Source organism: Neolamprologus brichardi, chromosome 18, assembly GCF_056152115.1.
Source record: "Neolamprologus brichardi isolate AB-2024 chromosome 18, ASM5615211v1, whole genome shotgun sequence".
NCBI classification, from domain to species: Eukaryota; Metazoa; Chordata; class Actinopteri; order Cichliformes; family Cichlidae; genus Neolamprologus; species Neolamprologus brichardi.
Window position 1 is genome coordinate 26,608,104 of NC_142121.1, and position 24,085 is coordinate 26,632,188.

General features: G+C 41.2%; 1 protein-coding gene across 1 annotated transcript; it reads right to left on the reverse strand.

Moving 5' to 3' along the window:
- Positions 1-2,874: 2,874 nt before the first annotated feature.
- Positions 2,875-10,476, reverse strand: dmbx1a (diencephalon/mesencephalon homeobox 1a). Its single transcript, XM_006786780.3, has 5 exons — positions 10,200-10,476; positions 6,833-7,002; positions 6,104-6,282; positions 5,123-5,531; positions 2,875-5,009 (listed from the first exon to the last, which is right to left on the reverse strand). The coding sequence occupies exons 2-5, from the start codon at positions 6,984-6,986 to the stop codon at positions 4,570-4,572; spliced, it is 1,182 nt and encodes a 393-aa protein (XP_006786843.1). The 5' UTR covers positions 6,987-7,002; positions 10,200-10,476; the 3' UTR covers positions 2,875-4,569.
- Positions 10,477-24,085: the final 13,609 nt, after the last annotated feature.

Below are 24,085 nucleotides of genomic sequence, written 5' to 3' on the forward strand. Positions count from 1 at the left end.
TACATTTTATCAAAAGATCATTTGCACGTTGTGTTTTCTGATGCTTGTGTGGAAATGTTAGAAACTTGAGAGAGGTGGAGAAGGACTGAGAGCAGTTGGCCTGCCTTTTTCTTTAATTTTCAGAGTTTTCCACTTTGAATAATTAATTTACTCAACGGTTACACTGGAACAGTAGATCTACAGCCACAGCAGTGAAGCAAACCTCACCAATAGACACAAGGTTTTATACACACTGAATGTACTTGTTTTATTTGTTTTCAACGTGGTAAATAAAGATACTTTTTAAAATAAATAATAAAAAGAATTTGTGATGGATTTTCTACACACGTACAGGGGTCTGTTTTCAGTGACTATAACTACTGTGTTACCTGTTGAGTTTATCATGCAAAGGTTTTATCCATATCACGAGCCACTAATCTGTGGCTTAAATATTTCACATGGACCTTACAGTTTGATCCAACAGGCCCATACCGACACCGTACCATTTAACCCTGGGCCGTGAGTTATTTTCATAAAATGAGGTTCATATACTAGACGTGTTTTCACTGTGTAATCTAAGCATCCGTCGACAGACTCGATGCTCCGTGAAGTGGCTGGGAGAGCTCCCGTTTGGTTTAGTGACGCCCACATTGGAAATGCACCCCAAGGTTTAGACTGCAGCCAGATTAAGAAGAGGGAGAATGGGGGTTTTCTTCTCTTTAAGAAGATTACCCGGGAAGGGGCGAGATGGCAGTCAGAGTGTTTAAGAGAAAAAGGACAAGAAGAAAATGGAAGATGAAGTGGAACTAAAGGAGGGTGGCCCTGGATACACAGTTTAGCCACCTGTTGTCTGCCTCTTGATATCACTCTCTTCTTTGTTTCTCTGTCCACGTAACCCATTTCCCTCTGTTTATGTCTGTGAAAGGTGTTAGGGAAAGTGGCAACGATTGTTTCAACTTTTCGGCAGAAAGTACGAGTTAAATGATGAAGCCTTTTTTCTTTTTTTCCCTGCGCAGCTGTGAGTCTGATTGTACTTGTGCTTCCCTCTCCCTTAAGTTCGTGCTGGTGGTTTCCAGGAGCGCTTTGATGTGTATCTGGGCAATGCACTATTAGAGGGATTTCCCCGGGTCTGACAGCTCAGAGAATATGCTGCGAAATGGCAATGCCACTGGGCTAAAAGAATGCTGGAAACAGGATTAGGATCATATTCTGGCAGACCCTGTCACCTACTCAATGGGCCGAGATTTCCAACACTGGCAGTTTTCATTCTCGCCATGGTTTAAACCTTTGAGAGAACCATGGAGAGGAGGGAGAAAAAGCACTGATTGAATGGTACACTGTGATTTTTGTGTGGGGGTCTTGCTCCGAGGGGCTCTGTGTGTGTGTGTGTGTGTGTGTGTGTGTGAAGCAGAAGCATATTTTCATGCTTTTTACAAACTAAAAGTTTGCAAGACTGGATGGATTTTTTTTACAGATACACACACAGCACACACATCGCCATCACTTGCTTTAAGGAAAGTAAATGAGCATCTTTAACTGCCTACAAATAAGTGGCTATGGCCTCAGTGAAGCCCTGAGTGTTAGAGATGGAAGCGCCTGATCCAGCATCAAGGGCTCAACACACTTGACCCTGCAGCAGTACAATCAAGCAATCCCTGTTCAGCCCCCAGGGTGTGTGTGTGTTGGGGGAGGAATGGGTGTTAAGGGGGGGGAAAGTGAACATTTGGAACAAGACTATTGTTATGTTCTCTGGTCCAAAGCCCCATGGGAGGAAATCCTGCCATGTACCTGGACAGATTCCTCCTCTGGATAACAAGGACATTCACTTTGGATGCAGACATATCAGTCACACATCAGCGTGCCCTTGGCCGAGGACACGCGCGTGTATGTGGTGTAATAAAACACAACAAGGTTTAGGGTGAGGTGTTACACCCACATTAACGCTGCTAATCTGGTGAGATCATTATCCCCATCTGTCCAAATTTTGGGAAGCGGTCGTTCATAACTGCAGCCGAGGTGCATTAGTTATTTACACACACGTATACACACACACTGAGAGGGACATATATTCAAGGCCAATTCATTTAAGAGCAGAACAATGTCACATACAACACATGTAAAGTTTATTGTGAGAGGAGCAAGGGCGTGCTTTAGAGGATGTGGCAGAGATGCCCAGTTGCCCTGTGTGTGTGTGTGTGTGTGTGTGTGTGTGTGTGTGTGTGTGTGTGTGTGTGTGTGTGTGTGTGTGTGTGTGTGTGTGTGTGTGTGTGTGTGTGAGTGAGAGAGAGAGAGAGAGAGAGAGAGAGAGTATGGTTGGGTGGGGGTCTGCGTTTTGACAAACCATGCTGTTAAAGATATAATAGCAGCATAATCACCGCCCCAGGCTGTCATTCTTCAGGATAATGGCCTGCTTATTCATTGGGGATGCCGTGTGTCCCCACGCTGCTTTTTATTTCCCAGATATTTCAGATTACGTGTTTCTTTCTTTGCTCCTGTACCCTTTGTCTTGTTGCAAATTCTCATGTATTTGTATTTTTAGTGTTCTTTAAATTTGACCTTCCCTCCGCTCTTTCATCGTCCCCGTGTCTTTTCTTTGCTTTGCTCGTTCTCTTTTCTCATCATCCATGTCTTCAGACTAAACTGATATATTAAATATGTACTTGCTTATATTAATTGCAGGACTTTAAGGTCCTTCGCTCAGTCAGTAGGTTTTATGTTTTGCTTATCTGAAAAATGGTGTAACAATATTACAAATATAAAGCTCAATCATATGCTCGTCGTATCTTTAACTTCGTGCTGTTTAATGACTTTTTTGTCAAGGTTTGTCCGTGAACACCCATCCCGTTTAAATCTTCAGCAAAAATCAAGAAGTCTTCATTGTAAAGATCTTCAGGCAATGTTTTTATTTGAAGTTATTTTACAACAACACAAGTTCAAGTCTACATTATTGAGAGGAGCAAAGAAAACAACACTGCTGATGGTCCGGTCGCTCTCCTCCACCTTTACATATCTATTTAGCACCGGACCAAGTAGTTTGACAGAAACAGTCGGGGAACAGCATTAGAAACAACAACAGAACTCAAATAGAGTTGAGACAGCAGAACACAGAGGACTCAGGTCGATTATTCACTGAGATGTCTTCTCCTTCTTTTGCTTTTACACCTGGATTGATTGAAAAACACGGAGGTTGGTAGTTTTCCAGAAAATTTAAATGTGCTCAGGTTCTTCTTTTAAATTAATTCTCGAAGAAGGAAAAAAAAACGTAAAATTTTAAATATCAGTTCAATCCAGGAGTGTTAAACAGACAACCAAGACAGGAGGGGGTGGACAGGGCTGTCGGTGGGCTCAGTAAATACAATCTTACAATCTGACAAGGAATTTTATCTGAGACAGAGTCCATTATTATTAATTATACAACATAATAGGAACTTTACAATTACTTTACCAGTAAACATTAATAGATAGACTTTTTTTGTATTTTACATATTAAAATAATGTGCTTTTTTTTTTAATTTGAAGACATTATCTTCCAAAACACATTAACGGAAAACATCAGAGACGTGTGTGATTCTCATCAAGTGCTGACGGTGTGGCTTTCAATGAAAAGCTGCATGTTTCCTCGAGAGACTATTAAGGCGGGAATAATACAAGTCAAGACGATATTTAACCGAGTCCTAATATGTTTACCATCGTTCTGTATTCACAGAAGATGAACAAGTCATTGCAAAGTCGTGCGTCTGCTTCAGTCAACAGTTTTGGCATACGGACTCTTTGAATCTAAAAATGCTGCATTAAGTGTTACGCGTGTTCGTAATTGCGCTCGCCCCAGCTCCCTCAGCCCAGGGCAAAATGTAATTAAAACCTCTGAGAATTTAGTCACTGAAATCATTTTCTCATTATCAAGCCAGCCTCTGTACAAAGTGGCATATTAGTGGCTATTAAACTGGTGAATTAGTCACTTTTAATTATGGTGTTGAGGACAACATGACTCGGGTTTATTTTTATTTATGTGCTGTTGTGTTTTACGTGGTATGTACATAACCACACGGCTTCACTGAAATGTCTCTTTGCTGCACGAGTGATTCCTTCCAAAGTGCCTCATTTATTCACATTGTTCTTGTAAACATTATTTGCATTGTTATTTTTCTTGTTTTGCTTTGTTTAAGTGAGCGCATCCAGCCGTTCACACCATTTTTCATGATTCTTTTTCATTTATTTAGGAAGGTCCAGCATTGCATGACTGTTGGAAGTATTTTCATTTTATGGAGTGTTGCATCTTACAGCAGTGCTGTCCATTATCTTGGGGGTTTTCTGTTTCCAACGATATGCTGAGCTGCAACAGAAGCTATGAGAAGTCGGGCAGGTGGTCGACATGTGGTGCGTTTTGAAGAGATGTTAAATGGAGATCTGTAGGTCCAAAGCATTTTGGCATGTTTTATTTACGAACATCTCTGTATGTTCTGTTCCCATCTGCTGGAGGAGTTCTTGTATGCTTCCTAAAGAGCTATCACAGCCACACGGACACGCAGTAGGGTATGGTAATGTGCAAGCTCTGGCCTAGTTTACACCATCTTTCACCCCTTCTGATTCTCAGTTAGACATTGTGTCCAGTCCCAGCGAGGCGGCGTGCTGCTTGGCCCTCAGACGCAGGTTCTCAATGCTGGTGGTCTTGCTGTTGTGGCTGGTGAGGCCGCCTGCAGTTGATGCCTGCAGCAGCGGGCTGTTCCACACCTGCTGTGCATGATGGGACAGGGACTGATAGTAGGACTGGCAGGGCAGAGAGCCCAGTGGCGCAGGGGGCATGTTAACATTCATTCCCAGGTAGGGAAGTGAAGACGGGGCAGCGAGGTCAAAAGCGGGGTAGTGCACCAGGTTGTTGGTGGCAGCCATGTGCTGGCGGAACTGCTCCTGCAGACGAAACAGACTGAGGGGGGACGAAGAGTAAGAGTGGCTCTGAGAGAGAGGACCGGTGCTGGCCAGGCTGCTGCTGGAGGACGAAGGTGTCACTGACGGAGAGACCAGGGGGGAATCTGTACAGGGACAAGGAGGGTTAAGAAAGTTTTACATATATTCTTTAGTAGTCAGCTGATTTAATGCATTAAGTTTGCCAAGGATAAAAAGGACTTGTACTTAGTATTCTTACCTGGTTTAGGGCTGAGTCTTTTACAAGCTGGAGAGTCGTCCCCAGGTGTCACTGCCCTTTCACACTTCATTTCCTCTTTCTGGGATTTGCTCTCGTCCTCCTTATCGGTGGCATTATCCTCTGTTGCCGACTCGCTGCCTGAATGTTCTGCTGACGTGACGTTCAGCTCCATGTCCAGCGGAACAGGACGAACCACAGGACCCTCTGTCTCCGGGGAGGATGAGGAGGAAGAGGAGGAGGATGAAGGTGGAATAATAGGCTGGGTATCAGAAAGGATAGTGGTGGAGGGAGGCATGTCCTCCTTCTCGCTTCCTCCTTCCCCGGACACCTCCTTCTGCTTCTGAAGCTGCTCCTTCTGGAGGCTGCGCTGCTTCTTACGAAACTTTGCTCTGCGGTTTTTGAACCAAACCTGGAGGATAAAGATTATTATAGACCGTTAATAGAAAACTGGGGTAGAGACTTTAGTGCATTGTGATAAGTGATCCTCTATGTTCCAGAAGTTTTTTGTTTTTATTAATTTGTTGTGTTCTTTATTTTGATCTTGTTGGGGGGGGGGGGGGGGGGGGGGGGGGTTAAATCGAAAAATAAAAGATAATATGCTCAAGTGCCCAAGCTTTAAATTCACAATCAAGCTTCAAAAATGTTATGCTTATTAGCTGGCAGTTTTTTACCACTTTTTTTAGGTTGTTCAGATGAACAATCTTTTGTGGATGATAATGCAAAACTTCACAATCTACAAAAGCCATAACACTGCTTATAAATATCATTTAGATACTGTTTTTATCACTGCTAATCACGTTTTTTATTGAAGTGTTTCAAGCTGTGTTTTTGTGAAATGAAGACAGAAGTTTTGTTTGTTTTACTTAAAACTGTCTCCCATCTTTTATAAAATCTCTATCTCTAACGTCATAAACCCAACACTAATATAAAATAATATACATTTATATTATATTTTTATTCTTCTTCTTCGGACGTGCCTACCTGCACGCGGGCCTCGGGCAAATTGGTGCACATGGCAAGTCGCTCCCTCATCACCACATCCGGGTAATGGGTCTTCTGGAAAGTCTTCTCCAGCGCTTCCAGCTGCTGCGCAGTGAAGGCCGTGCGGCTCCGGCGCTGTTTGCGGTGCTGAGAGCCGTAGCGAGCCTCCAGGATGATGTCTTGAAATGTGCAGCCGTTGGAAGAGAAAACACACGGCAAGTTTTATTTCACTGAACAGGGTGGGCTTGTGTGGCACTTTCATACTTGGGGCAGCTTATTTGTTAATTTAATTAATTTACTTATTGCTTAAAAAAAGCTTGAGGGCTTAGACACGTTTTTAATATTATCCACTCTCTTCTTTTGCTTTTCCCAAAAAGGAAAAAAAATATTTTTGTGATTGCTAATTATAAAAAAAAGTCTAATACGTCACTAAATGTCTTTGTGGCCTACCACAGCACATATTTCACTTTATTTTTAGTTTAGTTTATTTAGTCTGATCCCAGCTATATCCCTTCACGGTGTAACATGATTAATCGTGAAAGCGAATATTGACACCTAATTAAAAATATTCTAGAAACAACACGCCAACATGAGAACAATCACAGACGCGAATTTTGGCTCTATGTATACTTTTTTTTCCTTTTTTCTTTTTACAAAAAACAAACAAATTCAAGCTCGTTTCTATAAACACTGTCTCCTGCTTGTGTGTGTGAGCGTGCACTCAATTACCAGCTAGTCTCTCGGCCAACGTAAGCGCGTGCACGGACGGCCGGTAGTCGGGCGCGTGCTGCGCCTGTTGTGCGGCCTGCTGGTGCAGGTTGTACATGGCGCTGAGGGAGTTCATGGCGTGCAGAGAGTAGCCGTTCACCCCGTAGTGCTGCATGGTGAGAGGTCGCTACCTGCGGAAGGGAAGAGAAGGATGGGCATCTGGCGTTAGGGGAGGGCGCGTGACTGCTGATTGGCAGGCAACATTGTTGAACACGTGATCTAAAACCTTTTTTTATTAGAAGAACAAATGGTTTAGAGACATCCAGTTCAGATGAACTGTGACACACACACACACACAGCGTATTTATTAGTAAGTGACAGTAGGCCCACGCACTCAGGGGCCAATAGATTTTAATGTTCTCACTCAGACTAAAGTGTTATCCATTAACATCCAATTACCGCTCTATTCAATCCATTAATTATACAAAAGACTTTTAATTGGGGTAATTATCACTCTTCGCCATAATGAACCGTGACGGATGCCTTATTCATGAATTTATTCCCGGCGTTTGTGTGTTCAAGAGAAACTAAATCCCCACTGAAAACGTTGCTTTGACAGATCAACGCGCTCATGAAATGTGTTAGGACATGATACAAGCTGATTTGTTAAGAGTGTCGGTGGCAAAAGGTGCAACCAGATAGCAGGATTATTATTATTAGTAGTAGTATTAAGTCATAAATAATCCGGTCAGGTGATGTTAATTTTCAAGGCTATATTTTTCTTTTTTGTCCCCATATTTAAAAGCAAATGTAGTCATTTACTGGTCGTCTTATGCTATTAATAATAAGTCTTACAAGCCTGAACACTTGCAGCTTTAAAGGCAGGAAACTAGTCGAAGGGAAATCGTCCACCAGGCAGCAATTTTCAAAAACTCTATTTTGTAGTTCTCCTTCACGACCGAGATTTTCATAGATGAGACCGCTTGAGGACACGATTAGATATGTATTAGCACCAAGGAGGCTGACAGAAGGGGCTATCTCCGAGGCCCAAACAGTTATTATAACTATAACAGAGGGACCACAGGGAGAAGATATAAATCTTCCTGCTGGATGACAGCTTTGTAAGTGGCTGTAAGTTCTTGCGCTTAAACGGAGAACTCAAATAATATCATCAATTAAAACTTTAAGGGCGTGATTTAATTTCTTAACTGCTTTGTTTAACTAGATGAATTTGACTTGTTCGTGTAACAAATCAGAATATGCAGTAATATTAAGGGGCCAGTAACTCAGTACATGTTAGTGTGAAGAGTTTAAATTGTTCAATGCTGTGATGGATAACAGTAATTTATGACTTTGTTGTTAATTTGATTGCGACTATGATAAACATGTGATTCATTTAATTTCAGTTAGGTAACTTCTGTTTCTCCTCATTATTATTATTATTGATAATAACATGTAAACAATTTAGGATGTTGAGCCAGTTTTAGCACACACGGGTTGCCGTTGTTGTAAAGCGTTTCTTTCTGTTCCTCTCTTGGCTTTTTAGTGCCGTGTGCGTGCGTGCTCTGGCGTGTGCGCGCGACGCCCGCAGTGCCCGTTCCCAGCCTATTAAGTGGCTCCGGCGGCTGATGAATGTGATCAGAGGGCAGTGGGGAATAGTTTAATTCGCGGGGACAGAAGGTGCTTCGCTAAACATTTACTTTACTCCCCCAAGTATTTGAGTTGAATGGGTACCCCCTCCTTCCCTTTCACACACACACACACACACACACACACACACACACACACACCTCCCCTTCCCTTCTCTGGCGGCCTCTTATCCCATCGCCCCGGGGCAACATTTTGGCTGAGATGTATGGCTGCTCCGCGGGTAAAAATATGCATGTTGATCCCCATTTGGCTCCCCGTCTAATGGAAGTGCAAATAGGTTTCGACTGCGAGGCCCTCCATTTATCATCACCGCTGACATGGACGGACGTACAGTGGGACCCAGCGCTTAGCTCTGCGGCGGAGCTCCCTCGTGTGCGCGTGCGTGCATGCGAGCGCGTTCAGGCAGACTTCGGTTCTCCTCAGCTACCTTTTTCTGCATTGCATCTTCTGAAATTAAATTAAATTAAGCCTCTAGTCGCAAAAGATTTAAGAAAAACAATAAATAAATAATGAATCACCATCCAGCAGAGTGAGAGCAGAAAGTACATGTTTGTATTTGTTTTAACCTGCATGCCTGCAGAGATAGAATAAAACACATCTGTCATTGGTTTTAATCCACCAAAGCTGCAAATAAGCGTAGCGTGAGCTCATCTGCATGCTTTCACTGTTTTCCCGTGTTTAGTGGGCAGGTAAACTTCTACTTTATACTCGACTTCCCGTTGTTTCCAGCTTTAAAATACTAGTTATAGCCTGTATCTCCTGTCCCTATCAGATTCTGCACAATAGCCCGTCGCTGTGAGCCGTGTCCGCGGTGTTATTGTCATTCATAAGTCTCTCGTTGCTCCAGGCGCTGGGCCCTCCTGGCTGCCCTTTCTCAGTGCTTCGATAATGAAACCGTCATTATGTAAATTGGCATGTACAGTGCAACTCTTTGATCCGACTAAATTAGGAAAAATGTTATTTGCTAACAGCCCTCCGGGGACTTAGTCGACCTGACAATCTGCTCTTTGCTGTGTCACTAGTGTAAAACTGTCAGAGGGCGAGGAACATCTGTAATTTTTCCCTGAGCTGCTGTTATGAATGATATTTGTTACGTTCAGACCAGATTTAAATTTAGGTGTTTCACTGTCTATATATATTTAATTGTCAGCATTTAATTAATATTTTAAGCCATTTTAATCACACTGAAATGAAACTTTTGTTATTTTGTTCTTTTTAAGAAACTGTTTTTGAAAAATTACAGTGGAGTTCATAAAAGTAAAAGAAGACAATAAGTGAGACGCTGTCAAAAAAATGAGGAGGCCTTTAATTTTGAGGTTATATTAATTTTGCGCACAAATAAATATGTACGCATATTTTTTTTCTACGTTATCCTGTTAATTGTTTTCTTATGTGAATAGTATGGGGTGTATTTTCGTTCGCATTCAGACGATTACAAAAATAAATAACTAAAACAAAATTTAAAAAAAATCATCCAAAGCACTGCTTTCATTTTCATCAAGTGCAAAAATAAACATGCAATTTGCAAATAGCTAATAGCACAACAGCATCTAATAACCTGCAGTTCGTTTCATACAAACTTTACAAACATTATAAACTTCATATGACTCGCTGCTGCTCTGTAGGAGTCTGCTGTTTTTCTTTATATATATATATACAGCTAAATAGACAGACACGACTAGATAGATAAGAGGAAGTTAAAGACTTTTTTCTGTTTTGAGGTTTGTTTGTTTTTTACCTCCTGCGCCGGTAGTCTTCGTTGTCACCTCCTCCACAAACAGAAAGAACCCAAGCTCCTCCGTTTCCTCTTCCTCTTCTTTTCGGATCTTTTAGCGGCTCTGTCGGGTGAGTTTTTGCCCTCTTTACCGTCCTTTTTGTCCGCCAGTGAGATGACAAGTCAGCTCAATGGAAAAAGTCCTCCCCGCGTGCTGCTTCGCTCAAAGCCCGTCCGCTCGCGCTCCTCTTGCTCTCTCGTTCTCTCTCGCTCTCTCTGCGTCTCGCGCACAAGTGGGAAGCCGCCATCTGCTGGAGCGCGAGATCCCCGAGCTGGGATTTTAAGTAGAGCCTCGCTGGGGTCGTACGAGCTTTCTATTGGCTCTCGGTGCTGCCAGTTAAGGGAGCGACACAGCTGAGGGTCTAGTGGCGTGTCGGTGCACTGACGTCTGGAGTTATTTTTCAAATATGATCAATTTAAGCACATTACGCCCGCTGAAATCCACCCGTGACCGTGGACACATTTCCCCCCTCTTATTCTGGAGTTGATAAACAAACCTGAAACATGACAAGTGAAGGTTTATATTGGATACTTTACGGGAATGTAGGCTATGTTGTTTTACCATCGTGATGGAGTGGTATGAATTACATTACTCTGCGAATATTTGAGGTGTAATTTAATACAGTAATTGTTTTTTATTTTTTTATTTTATTTTATTAAGCTTAAACCTTGAATCGGTGAGTAAAGTTATTCTCCCATGACAATTCATAAGGCATACAGAAAACACAACTATGGAGAAAAAAAGAAATATATTTAGTATTTTTTTTCCCCTCAAATCTGTCTTCAGACAGATTGTCTGCACTTCGTTCACGAATCCGATTGTCTTTCGTTAGTTTTAGAGAGCACAAGCATCCGACCCATAGTTTGTTTGCTTTTCGGCTTTTTCTCCATGCCGTGGAGGAGAGAGAGACTTTAGAGAGATGGCTAATAGATGCCAGGGTGCTGCCTTTAGCCTCTCTCCCGGCCTGGAAGGATTTGGGATGGGATAGGAAAGACAAGACGCCATCTCAGCCTCCAAAAACCCCTGTCTTAAAATGACTGCGGGTAAGAGGATTAGGGCAATAATGCCCTTCTCTTCTTGAAGGGTTTTCAGAGAAGATTTCTTCTCCCGGAGCAAAACCGTTTAGGTAGCGAATTAAGGGCAGCGCAAAGTATCCTTTTAATGTAAAGCTTGCATATTTTGTTGGGAGATTCTTTGGGAAAAGAAATATAACGCTTTTATTTCTTCCTTTTTAAAAAAATCTCTGACCATGTTTTTTACTCTAACAAATCTGAACTGTAGACAAAAGATTTCACGGAATAAAGAATATTAATGTTAACGCGTGCTGGCACGTAGAAAACACATTTGCCTCTGAGCGCGTCACTCACAGGAGCAACCAGCGGTGTGCGCGCCTGTATCAGAAAAAGTTTGCGTGGGTCATCTGAAAGTTAAACGTGTGTGTGTGTGTGTGCGTGTGTGTGTGTGTGTGTGTGTGTGTGTGTGTGTGTGTGTGAGAGAGAGAGAGAGAGAGAGAGAGAGAGAGAGAGAGAGATTAAGGTAAAGGTGAGGGTCCACGCGTATTTTTATTTATTTATTTGAAAGCAAAAATGGCGTTAGATGTTTATAAACAAAGCCTAACAATAAAGAAATAGTGGTATGTTTCAGAAGTTATAAAATTAATAATTGTAAATCTGTCAAATAATAAAAGTATTATTATTATTATTATTATTATTATTATTATTATGTCATCTTCCTTTTTCAGTCTTTTTTATAACAACCTAAAACCTTTTTATGTGTTCTTCAAAGTCTTTTTTTTTTTCTTTCCCCTCGCCTGAAAAAAAATAATAAATAAAAAATAAATGCTCGTGTGCCTCTCTGGTTGTGTCTCCTTGGTAGGCTCCTATCACTCCGGTTTTCTCCGAGGTCTGAGAAAGAAAGAGGATTAACTTGTGAACCAATGGAAATAAGAACTTAAACGGGAGGTAAATCTGGCCACTGTCTCTTTGTGAGGACCGTCTCTAAAGCAATTAAAGCGAGAAAGAGTTTCTTCTCAGCGCCTCTCCACCTAAAGCTCCTTAGAGCGGCTAGAGCTGTCCAGCGCATCTGAGGGGCTTAAACGCCATAAAACAGCTCCCCTTACCCCTGCATCCAGCCATGCACCGCTGAAAGCGAGGTGGGCGAACAATGACCTCCACACGATGAGCGACGCCAAATTTGAAAATGTTCATTTTAGATGGAGAAAAAAAAAAGAAAGAAAACTCAGGATGGCTCAGGATGAGTTATTGATTTTCTTTTCGGGTTTTACCCTCCACCTTTATCACATAATATTTAGCCTATTTGCATAACTAACAAATCGAGCTTTTTATTTGACAAAGAACAAAACTATGTTTAATGCGCTCACTTCTGCCAGCTAATTAATACTCTTAATGATGTTTCTGCAACTTCATGAATACATTAGGTGTGCAATCCAGCAAGCCTCAGCCTCTCCTGCACCATTCAAGGGTATTTCAGCATCTGTTCATCCCAGAGCAATTAATCATTTTGATGTGTAGTTTAAAACCGACTTCTTGCGGGAGACCTTTTTTTTTGACAAGAATAACAAAGCAATTTGCCAGGAGCCACCTCTTACACACAATATTAGGAGCACTTCCACAGTAAGAGCTGCTTTCCATATATATATAAATATATATCTTTAAAAAAAATTGATATATATGAATTTAAAGAGACAGCAACAATTTTGCGGTTTATTGTCAGCACCACACCTCTGAATCCTCCTGAAATCCCTTTTATTTGTGACAAGATCTCAGGATCTCCTCGGCAAATCCCTCCTCTAAAAGTTTTCAACCTGTCAGTTTCCTCTAAAAGCTGGATAATTCCCCCTCTTTTTTCCTCTGTCCATCCCCATCTCTCTTTCTTATTGCCCTCTTTTCCTCCCTTGTCTCAATCCCTCTGTCTCATTTATTTTCCTTGCCTTCTCTGCTCTCTCCCTCTCTCTGTCTCTCTCTGGCTCGGATCCCTCTGCACAAGGGGCCCCATTGTATAGTCCTAATCCAGAGGCAACACAGCTTTAGGGACATGCAGGGATAAAAGGCCCATCAAGCCCACAACTTTATGGGGGCAAATCTCTCCCTAATCCTTTGCTTTATCTAAACAAAAGCCCCTCTGCCTTAATCCACCTATGTGTTGAAAAGAAAGAGAGGAAGAAACTGGAGAGTGGCAGAGAATGGGAGAGGGGGAGAAAAAAAGAGAGAAAACAAGAGATGTTGGAGAGAGAGAGAGAAAAAAAATCTCACGCGCTCTCGGGTTGAACAGGAGATCACACGGAGGAGGTAGAAGTTTTCAGGAAGAGGTAAGTCATACTGACAAGCTCTCACCTGCGGGTAAGCTTCAAGTGTTAAGTGCTGCCAAACTGTAGCGCATCTCTCACTTAAAGACCCCAGCTCGTGTTTTGCAGTCGAAATGAACGAGGCTGGTGTGTTCATTAAGCAGGACGTTATTTTAAGAGATGCATTTGTCAAGAAAACACGAGGATCTCTTTATGCTGACAAGTGAAGATAACACCAAAGTGGACGTGGGCACAAATGTGTTAATACTGTGTCCAATTTGGCCATGACTGAAAATAAAAGTGTGTCGATCAATGTAAACTCACGATGAGAAAACGTTGTTTAACAGGGTTGGGCGATGTTCTAAAAAATCCTTTAAATCAGTCTGATTAATATGTGGCTGGATTTTGAGGCTAAATCCTGCAGCATCGGCTCACACTTAACATTAGATGTGTATTCATTAATGCAAGCACTGCTGACTGTGCAATTTAAGAGTCCCAACAGTGTTTATGGGTTAGTATTATTTGTTTACTGAGAAGCTGCCTGCATACTGTGGTTTGGTATTGTCTTGCTGAAATAAGCAAAGATGTCTGGATGGCAGCGCATTCTGGTGAAAAAGCCTTTGCATATTATTAATATTACTATTCAGCAGTCCTGCCGTGTACATTAGTGCCCACTGTCAGCCTCACCCCCACCAAGCTGGACAGTCCCTCTCCTCTTTAGCCTCGAGGCATCTAACATTTACAAAAAGGAATTTCTGATTAAATTCTTTAGACTAAATAATGATTTTCCACATCGCCCAGAGAAGTCTTAGATTTTCATATTTTTTCATTACATGGCAGCGTTTTGGCTGCTTTTTTTGTTTGTTGCTTGCTTTTTGTCTTTTTGGATGCAGTTTGCAAATCCATGGACATTTCCATAGAATCATGTTGTTTTTAATGCAGTGGTGCAAATATCCCAGTGGTTCAGTGTTGGTTTTCAGCCTCACTTTCTGAATATTTTAATGATTTCCACGTGCCAAAGAAACCCAGAATTCTTTGCAATTTTATGTTTAAAACAGTTCTTCTTAAATTGTTTCTAAATCACTGCCCATCTTGTTACCCCTGTTTCAGCTGTTTGGGAGTTTTCCTGTTCTGCTTTGGGTTATATTCTCTAACTAGCCACCTGTGTTATTTTACAAGCTACAGAAGATCAGTTTTTAATTCTCAGTTTTTCTCAGGTGTGGCTCCTTATGACACCACCTGCTTTGCCCCAGGTTGTTCTTCCAGTAAAAGAAATGGGTCCACCTGTACAGCTATGACTTATCTAAAGCCTCTCGTGCAGCCTGAATCCCTTCACTTCCTCTCAAACATCTGTCTTTACCAAAGAAAATCTCACTGTATCGGCTCCACTTTGGACAATCAAGCTTTAATCTGGAGCTGGATTTATCTGACTGAGTGCTCACAGAGTTTAAGTCATAGCTCTGAGGGATAGGTGGTGGGAGAAGCGAGATATTGGCAGCATTTTATGGAGCAAATTGATGTTAAAATAATTAATTTTTGCTTAGTGAAATTTGTTTAACTATCTTCCTTTTTTTTTTTTTTAGCTAAATCTTAATTATTTACTCTTTAAAAAGACCCTTTCAGAATAAAATGCCCCACCACTCTGTCAAAGTTGTCAAAAGCATCTCCGCTTGTCTCCCCACTTCTTTTACTTTTAGGCACATTCAGCATGGCACTCATATTACATTCATTAACACCCTCAATTACCTTCTCCTCTTCGGCTTCATTCCTTCCTAATAGAGCTAGCATACGGCTAATGAAGCAAATAGTTGGGACAATTTAGTCATTAGAGACAATTAAGACAATCCATTGCAATCCATCTCAGACCAGGAGACACGGAGAGAAATCAGGGAGAGATCCAGCGAGCAGCCACCCAAACCAAACATCGCTCTGTGCAAGCAGTCAGCCAGTGTAGAGAAAATGCTTTAGACTGGATTGAAGTAATTTTCCCTCCGGTGGCATCGCTCGTAATACTTGAACCATTATAAGTTGGCTGAAGGCATCTTGCTTTCCTTCATGCAGGGATTACACCTGGCCTCAGGAGGAGGAAAATGGTTCCCAAAGAGGCAGGCAGACGCAGAAGGAGGCAGAAAGCAGCCTTGATGCATTCCACCACAATAAAGTATAAATCCTCTTCTTCACAGCGTATTACAGGAATGAACATAAGGGATTGTGTCATTGTTGGCCTATAATCTGGCTTTAAACTCCTTGTTTTACAAATGGTCTTCTTTAAAAAGCTCTTTCTTTTTGCCGGGTGCTTCTTTTTTTTTCATTCTTTTCAATCCCGTATTAACCTGCCGTTCCCTCATCAGCACTTTTTAATTTTTTTTGTTTCCTTGCCTGTCACGTTTGTGGATCGTCTATTATAAGAGTCTATATTTACACAATTCCCTTCTTTGATGCATGCATGTAACGTGCAAATGAGCTGTCTAATTAGACACAAGGAATGTGCATCCATAATGCTCACATTGCAAAGCAAGAGTGCATTTTCCGCTTGTTACCTAGTTGTAATTGTAAGTGTCACCAAAACAGATAAAGCACATGCAGGAATGTGTGAATTTCCCAATGCTTTTCTATGTGTCCTTGCCCTCCGAGGCTAAGGGTAATGTCCTATCCTGCTTTGGATGTGGAAATGGTGGCGGTGGGGGGGTTTTCTGCCTGCTGAACAGGCAGTCTGCATGAAATAACCCCTGATAGAAATGTTCAAGTTGTCACCCTCTCCTGTGTCTCCAGTGCTGTCTTTACTGAGCATGACGATTGCACGTGTTACACCTGAAAAATTCAAGAAATGACACAAATCAGTTGTCGATCATTGTGAAGCACATAAAACATAACAAATGTGTATAAAACAGAATTCAATTTATAGTTGAATTTTGGTTGTTAAAGTGATTTAATAATGCAGTAAATGAAATACAAGTTATCAGTCATTTAGCTATGGCACTTATTGAGTCTATTCTGCACTGTTATAATTTATTTTTTAACAGATTATTTAAAATAAATGCACAGATAAATCATTCAGTAATAATATCTCTTTCAGTCACAACTCATGCATGCTTACTAATTTAGCTTTTTGGTTACACTTTAGTACACAAATTAAGATGCAGGATATCTAAAAGGTTTTAGTTAAAATGCACTCTTTCTCAACATTAAGCCAATAATAGCTCCTCGGGGTTTCCAGGTAGACAAGTTTAGCCCCAACACCAGACCACATTTTACTAATTTATTCACAGGATCACAAGAGGTTGCAGAAGGGCAGTCTCTCTTATAGCTGCAACCTGAGACAGCTAACACAGTAATGTCACGTGGCATTGATGAGATTCAGTCATATTTCCCATACAAACACATTTTTAAAGTGTAGGTTTACATGAGCTTTTTCCATGTAACAGAGCATCCTGTTTGTCTTGACTAACAGGGAGTATTCATGCTTCTTTTTTTTAAACAGAGAAGGACATTATTGGGTTTTTATTAACGTGAATTAGCTGCGTTGATTGAGTTTTTACAGACAGATAGATTAGAGATACAATCAGCTGAGTCTGATGGGGGATGTGGATTGAAGTGATTTATGGAATATCAATATTTTGGCAAATTCAAATATCTGAGCAGAAAATTACTCAGATTTAGCAGTTTTTTAGCATAGCAATAAATAAGTTCATGACTATGACTCTTCTGAGAGACGTGATCTCTCGCTCTTAGAAAGTCGCAGACAGGTTAGGGTGAGACGAGGCAGCACATCTGGCTCCAGCCTTCTGTCCTCTGGCAGCGTCTCCTGTTTCCTCCTTCCTTCCTTATTTGCTCCTTATTTGAGTCTCACAGGCCCTGTCACCCCCCCTCATCCTCCCCCTCCTCTGCTCTCTCCATTGCCTCTGAAAGGAACCTTGCTGGGCCCAACTGCCTGTGTAACGAGCTGGGCTGGGCAGTCACAGTGGGGTATGCTATTGTGAGTGTCTATGTGTTTACATTTGTGTATATGTGTTTGCAAGGGATCACCTTGTACTTTTTTTCAGGGAGCCTCCCCCATGAAAACACACTTGAAGCGGTACTGGCTGCGTCACCCTTACTTCTACTCATCTCGTGTGCAAACACACAGACGCACACCATCGTCACTCTTCTCAGTGATCCTCCAGCTCCCTTCCACAGCAGGGAGCAGAGAGAGGAGGTGGAGCAGGAGGCTAATGGATATGTTTGTTTACCTATTTGTCCTTGACATGATCAATTGATCAGCAGGCTAATTCACTGCCACCATGGACTCATTACATTTCCATTTAAATTGCTAATGGATTTCTTCGAGGCTTCATCTTTGCTTCCCATTTGCCCTGCACGTGCAGAGCGTGGAGGTACGGTAGAGGTGCGCGTCTGCGGAAGAAAGCACTCACCTGCATAAATCTGTTTGTAAGCATCAAGCAAAAGTTTCACTCCAGAAGGGAAAATCCAACATGAGTCACACTTTGTGTCATTTGCGTCTCAGTAACAAGTGAAGTACGACAGGGATAATTACCTGTATCGTGGAGCTTGTTTCGGTCATTGTTAAATAGATGTCATCAAGTCACACCCACTCACATAATATACACACACAATCCCCTGGGAGAGATGTGAGCTAATTCCTGGGTGTTGAAAGCCTCTGATTATGGGTGGCTGGGAAGATTACTGTTAACAATTACTGATGTGGAATTAAATAAAGCAACAGCAGGACATCCTAAGCTAAGCACTTATTAACAATATGCTCTGATAACGTGGGGTCTTCTTTAGTTTGAATGCATTTTAACAGCACATCTGGATATCTGAAGACTATGAAGTGTTTGTTTTTCACATGGGTGCCAGTTCAAAAGATTAGCTTGGGAAGCATTTCCTGCATTTCTTTAATAGGAAACAAAAAGAGAAACACTGCAAAATTTTAATTTCATTCTGAACAGATGGAAAAATTTGAATCTTTATTCCAGACAATCACAAAAGTGTAGAAATGTTATGACATGTGAATTTAGCAGAATCATCGGGGTGTCTCCTGTTTGTTCCAGTCTTTAAAATAACCCATAGATGGTTTGTTTTTGTAAAACATTGGCTTTTAGTTTTTGACCTGCTTGTGAGGGAGAAATAGATGCAAGTAATGTGTGTTTCAATCACATGATTCATACTGTAGATACATGTATCCTATTAACCATTTATTGTTAGCTTCTCACTTAGCTTGTTTTTTGCATTTTTGCTGCATTTTTGCTGCATTTTTTCTGTTTGCGTTGTTTCCATTGTCTTTTATTCCACTTTTGTTGTGTTTCTTTTTCTATTTCTGTTTTGTTTTGTGTGCTTTTATAATACTTTTTATTTGATAGTGTTTTCTTTTCTCTTTCTTTTTAACCTGTCCAGTCAAACAGTTGTGACAAGCAGAATCATGGTCTGAAGGCTTTGTTGTTTGTTGTGCTAGTGCATTTAACCTCTCAGGACCTGCGTGCCCAGAATGGTGCACAGAGTTTTTAGTAACAAGGTTTAGTAACACCTTAAATCATAGCCTCTTTGTAAGTTCATTAGCTCCAAATGACACCACAATTTAGTAAAATAACTTGGTGTTCTACTAAATAAGGCTTTAAAGTAGCAATTAAGACCACAAACTCTTCAATATAGTGTTTACTGTGATAATAAATTAAGTGAGACGTAGGGTTATTTTCTCAATGAGGGGTGGCCCTCTGATGATCATGAATGCAGAGGTCGGGGATGTAAGTTCTCCATCTCATTTGTGGATTCAGGAATCCAGTTACATACAAATGCAATGTCCACTGTCTGCATGCACATCCTTAGCCGTTTGAATAAGCTTTTAAAGAAAGGTACACCTCAGTGACATTATTTGCATCATTAGTTATGTTATATATAGTTATATTAGATATGTTTTTTCTACTGAGTTCAGGCTGTCTGGACAACTGGACAGATGAACAGACGGACATGTGACTGACAGGTGCTTCAGTGGGACATCTCATGGGATTCATTTGTTTCATTGGCTATAATGAGCTTTATATGATGACTCCTCACCCCTGTCAGATTCCACCACGATCAAAAAAACACACATTCATCACCATCCAATTGCACACACATACACACGTGCACACACACATGTGCACAGCTTCAATCAATGGTCATAAATTTGATCTTTGACAAGCCTGACATTTGCGCCCACGAGGGCTTTGGTCACTCTGTTTCTCTTGACCACTCCTTATGTAACACACACTCACACACGTACAGATATTTTCTCTCTCTCTCTCTTTCTCTCTCACTGCTTCCTTCCCCTGACACAGTTGTCAAGGACCTCTTTGACCTCTGACCCCGTCCCACTTGGCACCGTTATTGATTTTTCCTCCGACCCTCTCAATCTGGGATGAAGAAGGGTGAGAAAGGGGGAATTAGTCGCCATAGTCAGGTATAGCGGAGGGGACGCTGAGGATGAAGGAGAGCGATCAATGTGTGCTGATGGCTGAGCTTGCATTAGCAGAAACAACAGTCAGCCATGGAGAAAATCAAGAGGGCTTGAGGCAAGATGTGTGAGCAACACTGATGCGGGTGTGAGAGCGGATGGAGGAGGTTGGAGGAAAGGGAGGAGAGGTCTTGTTATGTTTCAGATGCTTGAGAATTTGCCAGAACCACAAAGCCAGGTGATATGTGAGAAACAGATCTATACCAACTCGCTACAAAATCAGAATCAGGATGCTTTAATAATCCCAGAGGAAATGATAAATCATAATCCCTCAAGTTAACTGAACATCCACAACCTACATCAGTTAACAGATGACATTTTTATGTTCCCACACCAATAATCCGGTGACTCTTTCTCACTTCCGTCTTAAATTTCCATTAGCTGCAAATCTCTGCTCATTTGATTTCATGCAACTTACGGTACTGTGCAAGTCTTGACCCACCCTTCATTTCTTTATATTTTGCTTCTGAGGACAGTGTGAAATTATGCATGCTGGTTCATGATGCTTTGTTTATGCTTGAAATTGCTGCATACCTTTAAAGGTGGCCTGGTGTATAGGTTATGTGTACAGGACTATTTTAAATGTGCAAATAATTTAAAGTAGTGTGACTCCAGTGCACATAAGAGATTGTCTAAATATGCTTCATAAATTTTAAATAGGTAATTGTTAAAACTCATGAATAGGAATCTTAGCTATAGAGAGAACAACTGTAAATATGCCGGTTTCTGCTGTTAAGTTGGCAGCTGTGACAGGAGAGTGTCGAGGAACAGACTCACCAAAAGCTCTTGGCGTCATTTTTCAAATGCTGCTGCGGTCATACCGAAGCTGTTGAACTTCCAGATGTGCTGCATGTAATGTTGCTTCCTATTTTCCAAAATTCATCCATTTCAAACTCCCCTTGGGTTTTCCCATAAAGCATATATTACATCTGTGGGCCTACACCTTTCCTAGAGGATCTATAAATGGAGTATGTTTGTGTTTATCAGATAAAGTCTGATTTTCAATAAGATGAAACTCCCCTCACGTTATCGCCCTTTGTCTGTGCTTGTTTTTCCCAGTTTCTCTCACGCCCACTGTTCTCTTAGTGGTGAGTAAAAAGCATTTAAAGCAATCATACCCCCCCCCCCCCCTTTTTTTTTTTTTCTTTTTTTTTTAAACACAGCTTGCAATAATCCGTTCTCGCTCCTCCACTCTTCATGGATCAGGTTAGAGATTTCACAGCAGTGTTTGGAGGTGACACACTTATACATAATCTTTTTTTTTTTCTTATTTAATTTCTCACCATCCTCTCAGCTGATTCTCCCCCTGTCACTTTAGACGCAGCTGAGAGACTGATTTGGCTTCCATAATCTTTTCTTGCGTCGCCCCCTTCCTCTACTTGAGGAAACCTCGAAATATCATAAGGAGATTATTTCATTCGTAATTGATTGAGTGGCTCCTCACCACAGACCAAGATACTTCAAAGTGTATGAATTAAGACTTGGGATGGAGTGACTGAGGCGGGGAAGGGTGCGAGGAGGCAACGTGGCTCCATTAGACTACTGCCGGGGGTCGAGCAGCTGAGCCTCTTTGGCTGGCAAATAAGAGCTGAGTCTGATCCTGTGATGGCAGCTAATTGGCTAAAGGGAAGACCTATTGGTCAGGGGAACATTTAGATGAGGGTCTTTGGCCCCACTGGATGACTCATTGTTCAGCTCCAACTTGGTTTACAAAGGCAGATGGAGAGGAAGTTTGTAAACTTCACCTTTAGCTATTTTCTGGTGCACAAGTTTCGATGCAGTTCTTGGTCTGTTGGCAAACATTTTCTGAGCCTTTCACTGTCATTCAAGTTATTGGCAAGAATTAGATGATAGACACAACTGCAACTCTCCTGTGAATCTAGAGCCTGGAGATGTTACCGTAGTCTAGTATAAAGACTTGAAACAGGGAGAACAACCTGGCTATTGTAGCTTAATAAGGCTGAATTCTACTTTCCAGCACAAGATGCAATGTGGCGTTTGTTTAATCTGTGCAGAAATGAACATGTAAAACTTGCAATGACTCTGCCATTTTGTTTTTACATTTTGACAGTACTGGCTTCATGTTTAGCTCACCTGGTTGAGCAAATGTAATCTGGCAACACAATGCTATAAAGGCACAATTTGACAGCCCAGGTTTGAGTCACTCTCTTTCCCTGCTCTCCTGTCTGGTTTTCACTGTTTTGTCAAATAAAGGTAAAACAAAAGCCCCAAAAACATTAACTGACAACACCAAGCTCGCGTTTCCTCATGTGGTCATTATAATCAATGCTAATTCTGACAGCTAATTGAATTTAGTGATGGTGTTTTGACTAAAATGTTGTTTAGTTTTAATCATAATTTAGGCATTTGCATTCTTTTAGTTTTAGATTAAAGCAGACTAAATCTAAAGTTGATTTAGATAACTAACATGTAAAAGTTTGACATGTTTTTACCAGTGAGAGTTGCTCCACACAGTTTGCAAAGTGCCAATTTTCCTTGATGTCAAATGCAAAATGTGTCCAAACGTCTACTCTTCTCTTCCACGCAAACACTGACATTTTGTCACGTTTTCATAAGGCTGCATGGGAACTAGCTGAATGCCCCGTTTGTTGGGCCAGGTCAAATTGTGCATGTCTAACCTTACTTCACAAGGAGATAACTTGGACTTTGTATGATATTGTGAGAACAAAGGCTGTATTGGTTGTGGTTTTTACACATATAAACACATAAATAAGATGGGACCAGCCCAAGCAGAGATTTATAGATAAAGATCAACCAATGGGAGAGTCTGCGAATATGAAAGATGGACATTTAGCAGCAGCATACAAAGAACAATGATGTACACAATTTCCATAGCCAGTAATAAAACGTAAAGTACAATGGTACACAGTATCCAACCTCTTTAGGTAGTGGGCAGGTGCATTCATAAAAAGCAGGTCACCATAATCCAATAAAGGTAAAAAAGTTGCATGAATCAAGTGTTTTCTCACTTGGAGGAAGAAACAGGATTGATTTCTAAAAAAGTAACTTAGTTTTAGTTTTAACTTCGACACAAGCCTTTAAATGTGAGTTTTAAATGACAAATTCTGATCTGTAATGATCCCTAGATACTTGTAAGATGTGACCATTTCAATTTCAGTTCCTTGAATTGTTTTAATCTTAAGAGACGTAGCCAACAACTCTTTGCCATTTGAGAATAACATGAACTTGGATTTCTCTGGATTTAACACAAACTTAAGTTGAATTAAATGGGACTGAACGACATCAAAGTGAGACTGCAGAAATTGCAGGGTTTGTGCTACTGAAGGGGATGAACAATAAATAACTGTATCATCTGCATAAAGATGAAATGCTGTTTCATCTTTAGAATTATCAGCTGTTTTATGTACATATTGATTCAAAGAGGCCAATTTCATTTAGTTTAAAGTTTGTGATAATTTAGTTTAATAATTTAGTTTAAACCTTTGTGATAATTTGTCAATAATTTGACAAATTATCACAAAGGTTGTTTATGTAAAGAGAAAATAGCAATGGCCCTAATATGGAGCCCTGCGGAACTCCTTTGGATGCTTGGAGAAAAGAGGAAGAAGACCCAGCAGCATGGACACACTGTTTTCTTGCTGACAAGTAATTTGACGTCTCTAAAAGCTATCCTGCAGCTCCACTCTGAAACGTGCCGGTCTCCACATGCCTTCCTGCTAGATCCAAGCTCGTCACTTGGCCGCAGAGCTACTTTCGGCCCCTGGTTGTCTCCAAAGCCAGTTCAGGTATCAGGTTTAGCATTATCCTGCTGCTCCCTGTCAGGGGCACACATAGATCTCATATGATCACTTATGAAACAGAAGCAAGTCTTTGGGCTGTGAAAGAGAGCGGATGACAAGAAGAGTTCCTCCATCCTCCATTTCACATCTTTTCACTCCAAATTGCCCACTTCTGTCCATTTCCACTTTCCCTTCTTTCAGCTCCCTTCTTCCCCCTTTTCCTTTCTTTTCCAATCATCCTTTTGTCCTCCAATCAGCCCATACTTCCCTATCAGTCCTGACTCAATGCCAATC